The following is an 18155-nucleotide window of genomic DNA, read 5'->3' as shown; positions in this document are numbered from 1 at the left end:
CCACATGGCACACGTGCTGTGCTCATTGGTGAACCTGTTCTACCCCCATTCCCTGCTGACCACAGCCAGCCCGACCTGCTGCGTGACAGCAGCACAGCTCTGCTCGTGAGCTGTGCAAAGACAATGCTGCTGTTCACAGGGAATTCTGTTTTGCATCGTGTGCTCGATATGTGAACCAGCAAATCAGCGTTGTACAAAAAAAAAATTAAGAAAAATAATACAGATGACCTGTCAGCTAAATTCTATTTCAGTATTTTCTTTTATTAGGCAACCTAATTACCTAAAACTACCCCACCCTGCCACTCCCATTCTTCATACACTTGTATGTCCACTTCAAAAATAAGACTGTTTCAATCATATAGCTATAAGGAAACCAATGCCTGTCGTTTTTGGAATGCCAATCTACATTTCTGCATCCCTCCCAGCAAGCACTATTGGTTCTTCATTAAAATGTACTTCCTTTGCTCCACATATTCCCTAACAGTTAATTTGATACGATGTTAAAAAATATATGTGCAAGTTGCATATTTATGCATATTTATATGCGATAGGTATATAAATGTTCCATAGCAAAAAAACTCACAGTACTTTGATATTTAATAGGATTAAAAGATAAAGTGGAAAATAAAACAATGCTTTTGTTGTTATGGTAAAGAGAACCAACCTACTTTTCTCATAGATTTGGGCACACAGGTAGCGACACTCATTTTAAACTTGGACATCGTGCTTCTAAATAAAGATGACTGAATATTTCAGTAACTTACTTGAGCAGCCAGTAAACTTCAAGCCCTTACTTCAGTCAGCTGGTATATCAGAAAAAGAATTTACTCAACTACATAACATACAGATCTGGTAGCTTTGGTTCAACTCACACTTTTGACAGACACTTCTACAGCTAGTTTTGTCCTCCGGTCCCACTGCAGCCTGCAGTCAGTCCTCCAGGAAGAAGGGGGATGGGTACATATGAAGGGGCCTAAATACACAGGGGGAAGAAGAAAGGAACTGTTCTCCCTTTTGTAGGTCAAAAAGCAAAAGTGTTCTACACTAGAGGAGAAAAAAAACAAAGGACTGAACGGGGCACCAAGTTTAATATTCGGACATCTCTTGTTAAGAAGGCTGTAAGAAGAATAAGCCTGATTACACAAGCAGTAAGCCAGAGAAAATCATCGCTGTGCAGATGTAGCAGATCAGACACACCAAGCGGAGGCAGGCAAGCAGTGCCCCGCAGACCCCATCACCCACTGAGCATGAGCATCTGGGCACCTCGTGGTACAGTCTGCAAAGGCACAGCAGAGCAGGCATGGGAAACACGTGGAGTCAGCACTGAGAGACACAGCAAAGAACATACAGAATCTGCACTGAAAAAAGATGCAGGAAAGAACGCTGCAAAGCCCTGGTTAACTGTCAAACAGATGACAGAACGACAACAGCTAATAACAGGAAAACGATAACAGAAAATTGAGAGGTGAACAGAATTCTTTGATACCATAACAAATTTGCAGTTTACCAGCCTTCACCACACTGAACACAGATGCAGCCACCTTCCTAAAGAACTGCTGCAAATGTTTGGGACAAGGAAACCTTGCTTTGTGACAGCAGCAGGTTCTCTGCCTGGCACAGCGCTCACACGCGTGCAGTACAGGGCTGGGGCTGAGGTCCCAGCTGCAGCGCCCAGCTGCCCCGGGTTAGCCAGGGCAGGCAGGGAGCCAAAGCCGCAGCCGCCGAACTTGTTCAGCCAGTCTGCCCAGAGCCAGCCCACAACGCCGCTTGGAAATCGCTCAACAGCTTCTGCTTCCAGCAGCCATGTGCAGCACTTGGGGGAGATGCCGCAGGAGCCCCAGGCAGGGCACTGCAGGGCCACCACGGGAACCCACAGGGCTGCTCTGCAGCCTCGAGACGGTGCACAGCACGGCTCAGCCCAGTCCCTCCCCTCACCGCGCTGGGAGCGGGAGCACAGCGCAGCACTTTGCCACTCAACAAGAAGCAAAGCTTAGGGTCGTGCATCTTCCCATCAGGCCTTCCCACTTCACACGCAGGAGCAGCGCCCGGCCCTGAAGCAGCCTGGGCCCACCTGGCAGCGCTCAGCTTCGCATGGCTGCGGCCATTGAGGGCAGCGTGGCTCTCACTGCTCCTTCTCAGCCCCAGAGGAGCACAGCCACAGCACGCTGTCTAGATTTTACTCCTGTCTCCTCTACCTACTCCGTGGATAAAAATAGCTCTCTTATCTCCAAGGCTATCAAGCCAACGCTTCAGATGATTACGCTCGGGCCTCAAGAACTACTGAAGAGACTCACAAGCTGTATTCCAGCAAAAAACACAGAGGACCGTGCCCCTGCTTTGTGGGGCATAAACGGACAGCCCTGCAGAACCAGAGGATATTTCCCAGTGCCTGAGTATCAGGGAAAACAGGATGACTGCTGTCTCTCTTAGCAGAGCTGAACACACACAAGAAACACAGACCATATCTTACAGAAAACGAATCAGCTAAGAAAGCATCCTAAAAACCAGAATTCTTTACAAACCAAAGACCAACAAAAATCTTCTGAACCACTACACACTGTGTCTGACTACTGGAAACAATTTTCACTCCACTGACATATCCATCAAAAATAAAGACAGTTAAAATCTTTGCAGAACTTGAGGCTTTTGGATAGTCCCCACCACAGCAGATTTGTTTAGAGGTACAGTTTGGTAAGGCTCACATTAATGTATATTGTATAGACAAAGTCTCTTTTTCCTCCTGGCATCGTTTGCAACACCTTTCCACTAAGAGAAATGTAGGTGACAACTCCTGCTCAGCAGGGTAACATAGATGCATATGGTATTTCCTGCAGCTCAGAGCATTACAGGGAACCACCTCAGGAATTCCAGGCAAAGCTTTTCAATTCCCACATCTAGCTTTCTGTCATAGCTAATTACTGGAAATAAACTATAAAAGAGGTAATACTGACCATGACATTAAGTAAAACAAACTATTACTGGCTGTTTACATTTAACAATACACTTACATACTACAACAGATCCTGCTTTTTACTGCAGTTATTTGCTGATATTATATCTCCAACCCTCTTAGAGATAAACAAGATACAAGATCTACCATGCGATAAAACCATGTAGGTAGTCAAGGAAAAATGCAGATCAGATTCACTCTGACAAGATACATAATCAAGTATGTCCCAATGGATTTTAGAACTACCAGACAAAATACGTGCTGGAAAAGTTTTGTTTAATTTTAGCAGGCATCATTTTGTTTTGGTAAACAACTAAGTTGGAACGTGACAAATGGTTGATTCAGCAAAGATGGAGGGGCTGCTTAATGCAGCATTGCTGAGAGGAAATAAAAGATTACAAACCACACCCCGGGTGTAAACTGGTATAGATTTTGTTCTGTCTTTTAGCCTGAAACAATAGCCAGAGGGTAGCATTTAGGCTATATGCACCTTGACAAAGCAATGGCTACAATATCTAGGGATTGACAATTAAAATGTTTGCATAGCACAGTACTTCTCTGCTGGTTGTTTGATCACAAAGTTCTAGTGAATGTGGCTATCTTACAAATGCAAACCGCTCGCCCACGGAGCCCAATAACCCGATCCTGTGTGCATGCTCCAGTCACAAGCAAAAGCCTTGTTGACTTTAGTGGCTCACAGCAAGACCTCACACCCCCAGATACCACTTCATCAACAGGTACAGCTCCAGCTTTCCCACTGACAACACACACTGTGTAGCTCATGCAGTACAGTTTTTTTTCACTGACACACACAACTGAATGTATGAAGGGTAAAGTATAATAAAATTTGAAAACAGCCAATTTACTGTGTATTCAGTGTGCTATTTACTGTTCAAATTTAATGCATTAAAGCTTCTAAATTTCACTATAACGAAAGCTGCTGTAAGACTTTCAGGCAGTCATATCAACGTCAAACAGTCCAACAGAATTTCTGGAAATAAAGCTCTACAAGATCTAGAGGTAAGAAAAAGTTCATATGACAGACTTACAACCTCACAGTTGCTCCCTATGGGATTTGAGCACTTCAGCTGTTTTGTGTACAGTTTTTCCTACACTGCCACTTAGGAACACTGCATTTCCTATTACACTACAAACGTAGCTGATGAGAGGTACACGTAAAGTCCTGCTTATCCAGAGTAAAGCAGATCAAGAGTACTGCGTAAGTTTTCTGACTGTTATAATCCCAGCAGAAGGGAAGAGAGGCATTATGAATTATCCCTTTCACCTCCTATTATCAGTGAAGTTTGTCTATTCCCTAGTCTGAAGCTACCAACAGCTGAAATCAGGGCGGGAGCGAGCTTGTAAATAAATGTTCTTTCTCATGGGAAAACAGGTTACCACTAAACAGCTTATTCCACAGAGGCTGACAAGCAGTTTACACACAACCAACCAAGTCTTTGAGTACCATCCACTCCAGTAAACAACGGAGAATATTTACCATCAAAGCAACTGCTTCCAAAGCTAGCAATCGTAACTCTCAATAAGAAACAGTTTGAGAGCCACTGTGCCACCTGTCCTAGTTCACAACACCACAAGCAAGGGCAGCTTTTGACTGCAAAGGCTTTCTAGCAATAGGAACACTGACTACAATAAATACCTCTCCATCCACGACAACCGCTTTCACATTCCTGTTGCTCTTCTCCATTAGACTCTGAATTCTCTTTACTAGGCTTCAATGCTGCTAAAACCAAAGTATAAATACAAATTTGTATTCATTTCAGTAATGCACTCCAACCGTATCTAGGAAATAATATTGAGTACCATGCATATTTCCACAGCGGTGATTTTCTTCATTAAAAGAGATAAGCAATTTTTAAGCACCTTACAGGCAATTTAGAATACTTGATCACAAACTAAATATTATTTTCCTGCGTAATAAGTGGTAACATCACATGTAACACCAGCTGGCATTTGGCCACTACTGCCATCAGCTAGGCATAGTGCAAAGAGGGGCAAGAACTGTGGGTATTTCCTTTTCTAGATCCACTGCAATGAAAGAAACAGTTTTTAAAACAGTTACTTCAGAGAGAGCAACCTCCATCCTCTTAACCCCATTTATTTAGAAACAGCCTTCACTAAGCCTTTGTGTCTTTCTTGCTCTGCTTGGACCACAGCGCTGTGTTACCAACTCATGGGAAAATCATATTTCTGTATGATGCTTACTGCATCTATCTTCTCTTACTGAATGCCTGTTAAGTATAGAAGAGAAATTACAGAAAAAGCAATGTTTAATCAATTATTAAGACATCGTCTCTTCTGTATTCTGCATAGGAATAACCTAGCTATTCATATATACTCCCTAAAGAAGATAACAGTGAATTCCTGACTGTTATGTATGTGCATAAATAGCTATTTCAAAGGTTCTTTTAAAAAATTCTTACATCTTTACATATTAACAGATAAATTCAGGCAGTTTTGGAGCTGTAATTCCAGTGAAAGTCTCCCAGGCCCTGCAATAACAGACTAATACTATGGTAATAGCTAAAACCTGCAAAGTATCTTTACAGCATTCTATTTATAACATGTGACTCATCTCACCAGGAATAATCAAATATTGTAAACAGAACTTGGATTTAAGTGAAAAAATAATAAGAAGAAAGAAAACCTGGGCCAGATACTGCAGCACAGGACAGAAGCAGCAACTTCTCAAACACCCTATTTCTCCACCTCTCTCACAAAATCTCTACAATTTTCTTAAACAGTTCAGTGTACTTTCAAAGATTCCTCGTAATTGTTTTACAATAACTCCTCCACAAATCCTTAAAATGCTTTCTGTAAATAGCCAATTAAAATGCAATGAAACAAAGAGGAGATTTATCTCATTACAGTCTGAGCACAGCTACACAGAACGTCAAAAAAGCAGCATCACACGTTGTGCTGCTACCTTAAAATATTTATTTCAGTCTATTAAAAATTCTCAGTGTATTTTCAAGCAGTAAGCGACTATAGAACACTGTGAGCATCTTCAATGTGATCTAACACAACGAAAATCAACTCAATAAAGCACCTCCTGAGGCTGAAGAAAAACAAATTTAAATTCGAAATAAGATGCCGTCTCTCACTTGTATTTACAACTTAATTTTGGAACAAAAGTTTCTCCATGCTTTAATTATTTATTAAACCTGCCAATGGGAAAATTCCAGACCTTGGGTCTATGGGACAAAGATGCTTCTAGTGATTCCTTCTAGCTCAGCCCTGGATTGCCCAGCACAAGCTCAAGAAGAAGACCAGCTCATGGCAGAGCTCTCAGAACATCTCAGAACTCTCACTGCTCTGGTAACTCCCATTAATAACAATTAACGTGATCAAATCCCAAAGCTTCTGCTGAATAGTCAAGAGGTTCATGGAGTGTGACACAGCACTGAACAGAATTTGTTCCCACCTGCTCTCCTGATAGATCCCTATGGTAACAAATTCTTCCAAATTGTCTTCTGAAGGCATCTACCAAAACTGATGATTTACATCCTCACACAAAATTCAGCACTTGTTTTATTAAGACCAGTAGAGTCTAAAAACCTATAAGAGTGATACCATACAACAAGACTCATGCTACACAGCCAACATAAATTCTTACCTGCGATACCTCCCAGCACATCTAGCACATCAGGGACCATTGCTGAATTAACCTCAGCCTGTGATGAATTGTCTTCTTAGCACCTCCCTCCATCACCACTGACTGGACCACGTCACCTGAAACAGCTCAGCCGTACACACAGAGCAAGACTCCCCCAGGAACCTTACAAACTCCCAGTTCAAACAGTTAAAGCACTCACAGACATTACAGATGCTATCAGGGTGACAAAGACCCCCTTTTAGCCAAGATTGAACAGTTCTGGCAATGACAAGTGATCAAATCCAGCTTGTGACCTGAGTTACAAATGCTGCCCTCCTCCTTCTCCTATAGTTTGTTGCCAGTTGTCTATAAACTGGTGGGAGAGCTAGTGAAGCACTTGATCTAGGCAGCACTGAGGGATTCACAGCTCAAAGAATGTTAAAAATACATTAAGAAATAAGGCTGTATGTGTAACAAAAAGAATAAGATGTTTAAGCTCTAGCAAGACACTCCAAATCTTCAGCATGCACTAGAAACACTATTAAAAACAACAACAATTTTTACTAAGAATCACAGGTTCTTTCAAGTTGAAAGAGATCTTTAAAGGTCACCTGGTCCAACTCCTCTGCAATGAACAGGGATATCTGCACGTCAGTCAGGTGCTCAGAGACCCATCCAGCCTGACCTTGGGTGTCTCCAAGCACAGAGCTTCGATCACCTCTCTGGTCACCTCATGTCAGTGCTTCACCACTGCTAACGTAAAAAACTTCCTCCTCATGTCCAATCTAAATTTCTCCTCTTTTAGTTTGAAACTGTTTCCTCAGGTCCTATCAAGTTGTCCAACCAAATCTCTCTCCTGCTCTTCCAGGCTTTATTTTCCATTCAGAGATGCTATTGTTTCCATAGTATTTTTATTATTAGACATATTTCAAGATTATTATATTGACTCATAAAATAATCTAATACTTTCACACGACTTCAAAAAGAGTTGCATAAATTAATAAATACTACAGAAAATGTAATACCTTTCCTAAGAGCAAGTATGTTCTCTGTCTCTCTTGCTCAAACCCAGCTTTGTGGGTTTTTGTTTATTTTTTACAGGGACTGGGAGTGAGAATCTGACACAACATACAGGCTAGCTGGTAGCAACTGGGAATTTACAGGGGGAATGGGAGTGTTGGGGAGTGACGGTTGATTTAGAGTGCAGGGGGCTGTGGGATGGACAAGCCCCCAGTCCCAGGGCCTGGCTTTAGGCTGCATTATTTCTACTCAAAGCTCTCCCAATCCACAAATGAAAGGAGCCAACCTGTTGTCAAAGTTTGCAAGAAGTTAAAGGTGGTTCTGATGGAGCCTGTCAAAGTTACTGTGAACAAACTCTATGCATGAAATCACAGTTCCCTTTAGAGAACATCTTCACAAAAACAGTGGGCTTGAAAGTTTTCTTAAAGCAAACCAAACTCAACATTGGTCAGCAAGAATCTCCTGGAAAAATGTCTGCATTTGCTGAAACATTTCAAATTCTTATTACAAAGCTGAGCACTAACAGTAGTTTTCTTCAACTGGGAAAGTATCAAGACATCTACTGCATCTCTCACATGAACTAAGTACATGTGAGCACATTGTATGCATCTGATGGCACACACTGCAGGTATCACACAAACAAGCCTGAAAGATACATCATCAAAGTCTCATTTCAAAATGTAAGAAGAATAGAAGACAACTAGGCTTTCTGCTTCACCGTTTTAGAATTCTTTTGCAGATTACAATGCAACATGCTGAAGTTTCTTCATCACAGCAAATGTGTGGCCGGGGAGTCACACCTTCAGCTGGCTCACAAATAGTAAGTAATTAAGTGCCTGGATGAGCAATGATTCTGCTGTGTGAACTACTTACAAAAAGAAGCGATTGCGCTGCAGTTATAACACAGACTTAAATGGATAGTACCATTTGTCACAAAAAAGATTTTGGTGCACAAAGATAGATTTAAAACGTTCTTCAAAATAAGACTTTTCCCCATGATGAAGGATGTCCATTTCTCATTTTCATCTGTTGGGGATTTTCCCACAGCCAATGCAAGCCAAGTGCTTTGGGCTCGTACCATATTCCTGTGGTTCTAATTTCTACATCAAAGCTCAGCATGGTCTCTTATTGCCTCAGAAAGCATCATGCAGGAAAGCATCCAGCGAGCTTCTCACTTTGGTGAAGGTCTTCGAGGATCCCAGCAGGAACAACTGTATATTATGGATTAGCAGAACAGAAAGCATATAAAAGCAGCAAAACAGAAGCTGGGAAATACAAGAGGAACACTGAGAGTTTGGGATGCCACAGTTTCTAGTTGGTGCTTTGATGGGAGCTTGGGTATGCCAAGGAGGGCTAGATGCAGAAAAAATATTTGAGATTATGAACTAATTTTAGTTTCCTGATCCCTGCATAGAACTGGCATCCCTGACAGGTATTAAGGACTCATCAGGCTTCACAACAACCAGCATGCTGAGAGAGGAGCTGCTTGATCAGCAAATAGGAAATTCCAGTAACAAACGTGCTCCTAAAATCCTGCATCTCTTCTAGGTTTGCAGATGCTGTTCTGGAATAACACAGTTACGTCTTTCATTTCTTTAAAAGAATAACAGGCATCATTCTTTTCCTTTAAAGCACAACAAAAGGAGAAGCTGGTAACCTTAACCCTCTTTTTAATACAGCATTACGACAATGAGAACACTCACTCTTCATTCAGGAGATCCAGACTCTGCTGCTTAAAAGCCTGACACTCACTTCTCACCATCAGGCACAGCGATGCTGAAGCTAATTCCCAACAGAAGACTAAGAGCAAAAAAAGAGCATGTGGAAAAGGAAGCAACTGTAACTCAGTGGGTCCACGGACTGGCTGGAGCCTGATCTGAAAGTTGACAATTCTTAAATAAAAGAAACAGCTCTTGGTTTTGAAACCAGTTAGAATAAGTGGACTGTAAAGCCATGTTCCCTTCTTCTCTCCCTCTCCAGGCCATGAATATTTAATCCCTTTATGCAAACTGGAAGAGTTGCAATACAAGGTTAAATTAACCTAAATAACCTTGAAATCCTTTGTCAATTTGGGCCTCTGAGTCAACTCCCAACCTGAGATGGAAGAACTTTCTTTGCACAGTGAGTTGTGTATTTAACCTTATTTAAGTACTGTGCAGTGTGACAAAAATCTTGGGCTTAGAATTGGGTTTGACAGAATTTTTAATTTGTTTAATATTTTCCAGGTTAAAGTCCATTGTTCAGGCAGTCCAATTGCTTAACAAACGTTTGCTTCTCAATTTTCAATACAAAATTCTTCCTGGGTGAAGGAATCATTTACAGCGTTCTCAAAACCTGATTTGATTAACACAACACACACACATGCTGGTGTGTTTTGCTGATCCCCATGTCCTTTCAGTGCAAATCTAATTAGTACAACTTTATCTTTTGCTCTGCTTTGTAGGCAGAGTTCCTTGCAGACCAGCTATACATGTAAGCCAAGTCTGTGCCTCATTCACACATCACGATAGCATCAAAATAAAAAGACATTTGAAAGTCTGATATGGCAACTGAGTTTCAGATTGAATTCTTGAAGGTTTTTTTTTTGTTTAATTTTCCTTCCTTCAAACCATAACCCTACAAGTCATTCTCATGGTTGAATTCAGAGAAGAGAAGCTGTGTCTCAGTCAGACTATGCAAGAAACAGTTTCATGATCTCTTTATAGAAGGGAATTAAAAAAAAAAACAACAACCCAAAGATTATTCATCACCCTGCCAGCTAATCATTAAAATCTGGAAACCTTAGATGCTCCTATTTTAAGAGGTAGAAATAAGAAAAAATGTTTGAAAATCCTTCTTAACAAAATCTTTACTAGGATAACATGTACTTACTGTTATAAAGGCTGTTTTAACACTTAAATTATCTGCCTACTCAGAAAAATAAATGAAATATCCAACACAAATATTATTAGACTGGAACTCAGCAATGAAGTAATGAAACACCTGAGAACTTACAGACACAACTGAGGCAGCAAAATAAGTTTGAATATCTCAGTATGGTGTTCTATCACATCTCTCTTACAGCCCAGTGCTCACTGAATGTGGTCCTATAAATCATCTTTTCCCTAAACGTTAGCAACAGAGGAATTTGACAATAAATAGACATTTTCACTCAGCCTCAGTATAGATCACTCCCTCCCAACTTTATTAAGTCTATGCCAACACGTTTCAATTCTCCTTTGCTGTTTGCAGCTCCCAAGCAGAAGTGCTGAATCAGATCATCTCCTGAGCTCCCTACAAGCTCTGTTTTTTCTGACTGTAAACAAAGTTGATAAACTTCCATTCCTAATAATGTCAAATAAGTGACTCACGTGCAACTGATCTGGCATTTATTCCACGACATATACTTCTCATTAAGTGAATTTGTGCTAACAATCATACAGCTTGAGAATGTTTCTCTGTTACAAAGCAAATTTGGAAGCCGGAAAGAAAAAAAAATAAGTAAAAAAGAGAGAGAGAGAGAACTGTACATCAGCATTCAGGCTTTTTACTGTTCTCCCACTGCCTGTCACAAAGTTACCGGCAACCTATAGGTGTCATCTGTCATTTGGTTACAACTCCAAGCAGCGCTGCTGCTTTAGAAACCAACAGGGCCCTTCCTGAGCTTTTGCTAATCACAGGTGAAAGGTCACTCTCACTGAGCACTGAGAAATAAACACAACTCGCTGACATGACAGGGCGAGCAGCGTCCGAGCACCACACAGATTACGATCCGAATGCAAACGTCCTGGCTCAGAAGAGATCTTAGCAGCGCTGTCACGCAGCTTCCTGAAGATTACTTAGGACCAGAGAAAATCCCACTAGAAACACAGTAAAGTCAATACAATAAGTAACCTGTACTTAACCTCGCAGCTGTGATTAGATATTATTTAATGACAGCGCTGATGGCATCGCCTGCTGACAGGCCGCAGGTCCCAAAGCAAAGCGGTTGGATGGAAGCGGAGTTTCCCCATCTCCTTCCCGTGTGAGCCCTTCGGTACCTACTTCCAAGCCGGGAAACTTCTCCGGGTACTTTCCCCACGAACCAATCGCACTCACCTTCTCGGCAGAGTCGCATCGCTTCTCGATTTTTCCCGTATTCCTTGAAACTTTCTTCTAGTGCAGTTCCTGAAACAGAAAGCGCCCGGAGCTCAGCGCACGCCCACCCGGCACAGCCCCGGCTCTGGACGCGGACCCTCCCGGGGGGCAGCGCCGCTCGGAGATGCTCGGCAGCACCGCGCCCGGCAGGGGGAGCGGGAAGGAGGGGACTGCCCACCTGCTGCCCCCGGCCCGGGCTGCACTCGGGCTCCCCCAGAGGTCGGGCCCCGGATCAGGGAGCGGGGGGATAATAGAGGGGAGATCGCCTCCTCCCGGGCCCTCCCACCAGTAGAAGGGCGGCTCGCGGGGGGGCCGGTCGTCCGCTCACCGTCGTTCCCGTGAAGTTTAGCGGCGTCGACCCAGTGGCTCCAGGGCTGCCCCAGCATCGCCTCGGGGCTGGGCAGGGACCTGCGCTCCCCGACGGCCGCCATTGCCGCTGCGGTGGCGGCGGGGCCGGCGCCGCTCCCGCCTCCTCCGCCTGCGCCTCCCTCGCCGTGCCGGGGCCGCCGCTGCCGCTGCCTGGCCGCCGCCGCTCTGCGCTGCTCCCTTCTGACGTCACCCGCGGCCCGCGCCGACATTCTTTCCGCTGCTACAATGTAACGAGAAAAGTCAGCGGGCGCTTAAGGTGGCGCCGCGCTTAAGGTGGCGCCGCGCCGCTGTCAGCCCCGCGCCCGCCCCCTCCTTCCCCGCCGGCTCTGCCTTTCCTCTCGGGAGCCTGCGAGCCCGGGGGCAGCTTCGACTCACCTCTGCGGCGGCCCGGGGGGCAGGAGCCGAGTGCCCATTATGTATGGGAGCGCTCCCTCCTCTTCGCCGCCCAGGTGAGGCGCGTTTGGGCGCGTTTGTGTGTTTGCGCTAACAAAGCGGCGGGGGCCGGGCTACGCCGCCCGCCAGGCGCTCCCCGGCTCCATGGGCCGCCTTTCCCTCTCCGCAGCACGACCCGCGACCCTACAAAAACAACGGCCGCATCACAACCCCGCCCGGCCTCCCTCCCGCCGCCGTCCCGGGCCGAGGGGCGGGCACGGGGCTGGGCCGGTCTCCCCGCCCCGCCCCTCCGGGCCTCCTTAAAGCCCGCCGGCGAGCGGCGGGGCAGCGGCGAACGGCAAGCAGGAAACGCGCCCCCGCCCCGGGACCTGCGCCGTGCTGGAGGCGGCCCCTCGCCGGGCAGCGCTTCGGGGCCGGAGGGCCGCGAGTGGCGATCGGCGGTGCGGCACGGCACAGGACCTGGCAGCGGCTCCCGCGCGGCCGTTACGGGCGCTGCCGGCGCGGGCCGTTTGAACGCGGCGGTTTCCCCTTCCTCGCCCCGGTTTGGCTTTCCGCGCTGACTTCCGCACAGAAGCGCTGTTCCGGCTCGCAGGGCTGCTGCCCGTGCCCTGAGATAGGCGCTACAAGTGACGAGCGCTCGGCGAGCTCCCTGAAACTGAAAGTATTTGAAAGACGCGTTCGCTCCCCTTAACTGTTAATAACGAAGCTATGGAGTTCTCTAATAAACTAATTCCGACGCCAGGCTTCTCGCTATGAGATTCTCTTTCCGACCGGCCGCTCTCTCAGCAGCGATCCCCCCGGAGCCGCCCGCTCCGCGCCCTCGCAGTAAAACCTCAAAGCCCAACAAAGCCGTTGGGCTGCTCCGGCCCGGTCCTGCCGGGCTTGGTTCACGCTCCATTATCTCCTTCGTGGAAACACAGCCCCAGAAGCACGGAGTTTAAAGGCTATCGGTGATCCTTTCCAAATGTAGGAGTGTAAAATTTGCTGTGTACAATCACATCAGGATGTGATTGTAATTGCACGATGGGCTGCAATTATAAGCACGGTTTCGGCGTTCCAGCCCACTGATCACTGTCTGTCAAACTCAGGCTGTTCTGTATTACAATGTTACACGGCACTGTAAGGGAGTTTTTTCTCCCTTATTGATCACTCCAGCTGCCTAAGAAAAGGTAACTTAAAAGGCAAACACCGTAAGATTTAGATAAAGATAGCCCCAGTGACTAGCACCACAGCCAGGTGAAGTGATCCATCAGCTCCTGGAGCTGGGCCCTGATGCCAGGTCGATCAGTTCGATGCCTTTAACTGAACTGCCATTTCCCAGAACAGTGGAATCTCCTTCCACTTCACGGCCACATATGAGGACAAAGCGCTTAAGGGACCAGAGTTGAAAGATAACTGAAGAATGAGGGGCGTTATTCCTTTATTAATGATCAAAGAGCGTGTTTTATAATATAAATAACGACTTACAAATTAAAGCTAAACACATCAGCGGGAGATGTCAGTCAGGTGTTAAAGCAATCCTGAATTTCTGAACAGAAGTTCAACTAATTTTGTGCTGTAAAAGCCAGCCAGAAGGGAGATGAATCAATTACTGATTGATTCTGTGCTCCACAAACACCCACAGCTGAACTCAGACTCCAGCCATAGAACAAGGTGTGTTACAGACAGTTATACCCTCATTGTCAGATGTTCTGATTTCACAAACTGTGCTCATACATCTCTGCTTTGTCCTGAAGGAAGCTGTCAGCTAGCTGTCCCTGCTGCAGTTTGAAAGACTGATGGCAGGGCCCATGAAATTCACCAAGAATTTCACTATTGTTATTTATTTTCCATTCATCCTACAGCAAATAGTGATGGGTGTCCATACAGAGCACACCACCACCTGCCTTTCAGCAGCAACAGATTTTACACTGACACTGAATTACTGTTCATACATTACCACTCTTTCCTTTAAATGTTACTGAAGTAACATTTATGTTATGTATGTTATGCTATATATGAAGAATTACATCAAGGTAGAATGCCTTAATTTGATAAAGTTGCCTTTGATTAGGTAAGTACCTTAATGAGCTAATTTATTGCCAGCTATTCAGGTTCTAGCATGAACACTCATCAAGTTACTCAGAAGTGGCTCTAGCTTTAAAAGTGCCAAACAAGTAAATATAATTACTTTACTTCATCCATCTCCCACTGCCTCCTCCTTGCTGTTTTTTGCTCTTTCAAGCCTGTTGTGATTTTTCCCCTCTCTCTTCCATAGCTTTGTTCCTATACATTCCCACTCCAGATCTAATTTTGTGGTCTGGCCTCCCTTAGTAAGCTTCCTTCCTCTAGTAACAATTTTTCCCACTATGCCATGAATACATCAGTGTTCCAGCAGAGGGAGGAAAGTGGCAGCAGAAAGGTGGGTTGATCAGTTCAGTGCACAGGACTGATTAGTCAGAGAGGAGGAATATTCTCTCCCACAAACTCACTATGCTGAAGATGTGACCAGGTTGTTTCTGTTTTTATTTTTAAGCACACAAGTTCCATTCTCTTAAACCATTTCCAAAGCACTATGCATGGTTGTGCTGATGATTTTAGAGGAAAAGAGGCAAAGCCCTGAAAAGCCATCCCGTTAGAAGGTCAGAACTGAAAACATGTATATAAGCTGTATACTTTGAACAGAGATGGCTATTAGGAATCTGACACACCCTGGTTGGAAGTACAGTCATTCACAGCTGGGCAATCAGGAGAGCCAAGGAAGCTTTTGAGATCAGTTTGGTCCCTCCTGATCCAAAAAAGCTTTTGAAGAAGCCGTTTTCTTCTCACTAACCACAGAGTCAAGGATGACCATGCAACTAAATTGAGTGCTTCTTAGGTGTCCAGAATTAAGAGCGATGAATCAGGTCAAGATCAGGCAGAACACTCCAGTGGGAAGAGCTGCCAAGAAGCCCATGCTGCTTTAAGAGAGCAAAAAGTTGTCCAGAAACACTGTCGATTCAAAGGGCTTACCTGAGGGAGCAAAACAGCCCAAGAAGTGATGTTGGGAATGGGATTGTGACTGAACAACAACACACATAGTGAAGAACTGAGAGAAAAAAAAACAAAACATGGAGGAATAGTTCAGCTCAAAGACATTAAGTGGAAAAGGAAACGTGAGGCAGGAGAACAGCAGAAAGTAGCAGCTCATGCGGAGAAGACAGCCAAGTAGTGGGGTGAAGATAAACAAGCAAATAAAAATACAACACAACCTGTAAATGGAAAGAAAGAATGGAGTCAGTAAAACAAAACACACAGAAAAGGGGATAATGCAGATTCAAAGCTCACTGAACAGATTCAGCAATATATTAAGCATGGTTGGTAATGCTTCAACTAAAAGCGTGCTTACCAACAGCTAACAACTGCTGAAAACTGAGGAAGGCTACGCTGTGTCATGACACTGCAGGCATTTCCCCACATGCACTGACAGGTTTCATTCTTCTGCCAGGTGGTCCTGGAAAGCTGTTCAAACAGGGAACACCTCACTCAGGTGTTCAGTTAGAATCTATGAGACAACCTCCGCGCAAGACCTGAGATGGGATCATTCTCATTTGGAATGGAAAAGGAAGAGTGAATCCGCAGCTAAACTCTTATGAGCAGAAGTACAATGTTACTCACTGGTGATTTTCCACAACAAATGTGAAAGGATGTATGAACTAAAATGTTGAAGGGAGAGAAAGAAGAACCTATGAGGGCATCGTGTCATCAGTACTGAGAAGAAAAGAAAATAGCACGTTCACCAAATAGCCTCTTGAGGAAAAGAAGTGAGGGGCATCGGGGCACAGAAGGAAATCAAGTAAGTTAATTGTAACCAAAGGGTTTGAAGCAATCAGGAAAAAGAAAAATATTATTACAAAGATCTGTTTATAGATGAGAGTCAGGCTGAAATGACAACTGGAGGAGGTGACACACAGAAGCGAAATCCCGACCCTCGTGTCAGCTCCTGCTGACAGCAGCAGAACTAGGAGCAGATTTTGTGCATTTTAAAGTATGTCTGCACTATGAGAAGTAGAAGAATATAATTGGGCAAGTAGAAAGGCAAGAGATAAAAAGTTCATATAAATCAGCATGTCCAGGTGATGAGAGAACTATCCAGAATAACAAAACAGATCATTTCATTTAAGCTCCACCATAGGAAAATGTTAATACAACTAAATGCATTATGGTAATCCGTAGCTCACTCTCACCTCCAGTGAAATCAAGCGACTTCTCCCTTCATACACAGGACTGTGATCCCTCAGAATAACAACCACGAGCAGCACACAATAAAAAGTGAAACATCAAACCATGACAACCTATTATCCTTTTCTCACAGATCCTGGAAATAGTATAATTTTATTTATGAGTAACACTTCAAAGAGAGCTGAAGATGCTCAGAAGCTTTGGAATAGAGCTATTTTAAATAGTGGAAAGTGAAATTACTGTGGATGTCTACTACAAACCACCTGTACCAGGAAAGAAAAAATTATATTGTTCAGATGAGAAAACTAACTTGAAGTATCTTTTTCTGAGAAGAATCACTCAGGGAATGGAGCCTAATAACTGTAAGCAAATCTGATAATCGGATGAGAACACAGTGGATGCCCTCACATATTGATTTAAACTTCACAGTGACTACACTGTTATATTAAAATAATGTAACATTTTAACATCCAGATGATAAATGTATGCCACTGCCACGTCTTATAAAATACACAGCATCTGCCTTATAAAATACTCTCAGTTCTTGCAGAGAATTTAATAGAGAAAATACAGACTAGTCACACAACATTTGCAAATTTTAAATGTCAGTAGGTAAAACTACACATTATACTTCAGTTAATGATTTGGAAATCAAACTAATCTTTATTTATTTTAGATGTGGTATTGAATTCATCTTTTGAGTTTGGAAATGTTAAAACAATCTTGGCAATCTGGCTACACAGATGAATAACTTTAATCAAAGGAATAAGAAATGGGTATGACCTTATACACAGCTGATATGATATTACAACTTACAGTGATTATAATACGCCGCTACTCAGATTAACTGTAACAAAATATTTGGGCCGAATTTCCATCTGTTGAAATCAAAGCACTTAAGGGGAATACTTTGATATCAACAATCACAAGACACAACCTACCTACTAGGCAAGGTTTCAAAATCCTGACTGGTTTCTTGCCAGCTTGTCCATGGCTCTGTGGTAATCCATGGACTCTGGGTCCATGCACAGCCCACACAGCTTGAGAGCTCCCTGAGACCACAATGCAGTTGTCTGTTTCTGATGCGAGTGCCCGAATGCTCGTACTGTTAGAAGTTTGCCATGCTGACCACCATCACATCAAGGATCCTGAGCACTCACACACAGGAAAATTTGAATTTGCACCATTCTTCAGAAATTTCATTTCTGCTCACTGATGCAACCCACACTGACAACGTGTGCAACGTGTTAGCAACAAAAAAGTCATACCAGCTGGACATGGGCAGGTATACAAATCATACCCATGGGTGCTAAGCGTTAGCTCAAAAGGCCTTGGGCCGTGGTGGCAAACAGGCTAAACTGCTGTGCTCACAGTCAAAGTGGCAGCCAGTCAGAAATGGAGGTCGTTGGGGATCAACAGTGGGTCCAATCCTGTTCAATAGACCATCTGGATGATGGGACTAAATGCATCCTCACCACGTGAGGTGCACACTAC

General features: G+C 44.1%; 1 protein-coding gene across 3 annotated transcripts in view; it reads right to left on the bottom strand.

The window, feature by feature from the left end:
• ATXN7 (ataxin 7) overlaps positions 1–18155 on the bottom strand; it is an 80640-nt gene that overhangs the window by 44897 nt on the left and 17588 nt on the right. For 2 of the 3 annotated variants that reach the window (XM_052678334.1, XM_052678336.1), the window contains exons 3-4: positions 12028–12288; positions 11661–11729 (exon numbers count right to left, since the gene is read on the bottom strand). In XM_052678334.1, the coding sequence (XP_052534294.1) occupies positions 11661–11729; positions 12028–12277 (319 nt within the window). In that variant the 5' untranslated portion in view covers positions 12278–12288. Of the gene's footprint in view, positions 1–11660; positions 11730–12027; positions 12289–12443; positions 12689–18155 lie in introns of those variants that run through there. The other variant, XM_052678335.1, reaches the window with a different exon arrangement.

The sequence above is a fragment of the Tympanuchus pallidicinctus genome, unplaced genomic scaffold (genome assembly GCF_026119805.1).
Source record: "Tympanuchus pallidicinctus isolate F22 unplaced genomic scaffold, pur_lepc_1.0 scaffold17, whole genome shotgun sequence".
In the NCBI taxonomy this organism is placed as follows: domain Eukaryota; kingdom Metazoa; phylum Chordata; class Aves; order Galliformes; family Phasianidae; genus Tympanuchus; species Tympanuchus pallidicinctus.
This window is presented reverse-complemented; position numbering and strand designations above follow the sequence as displayed.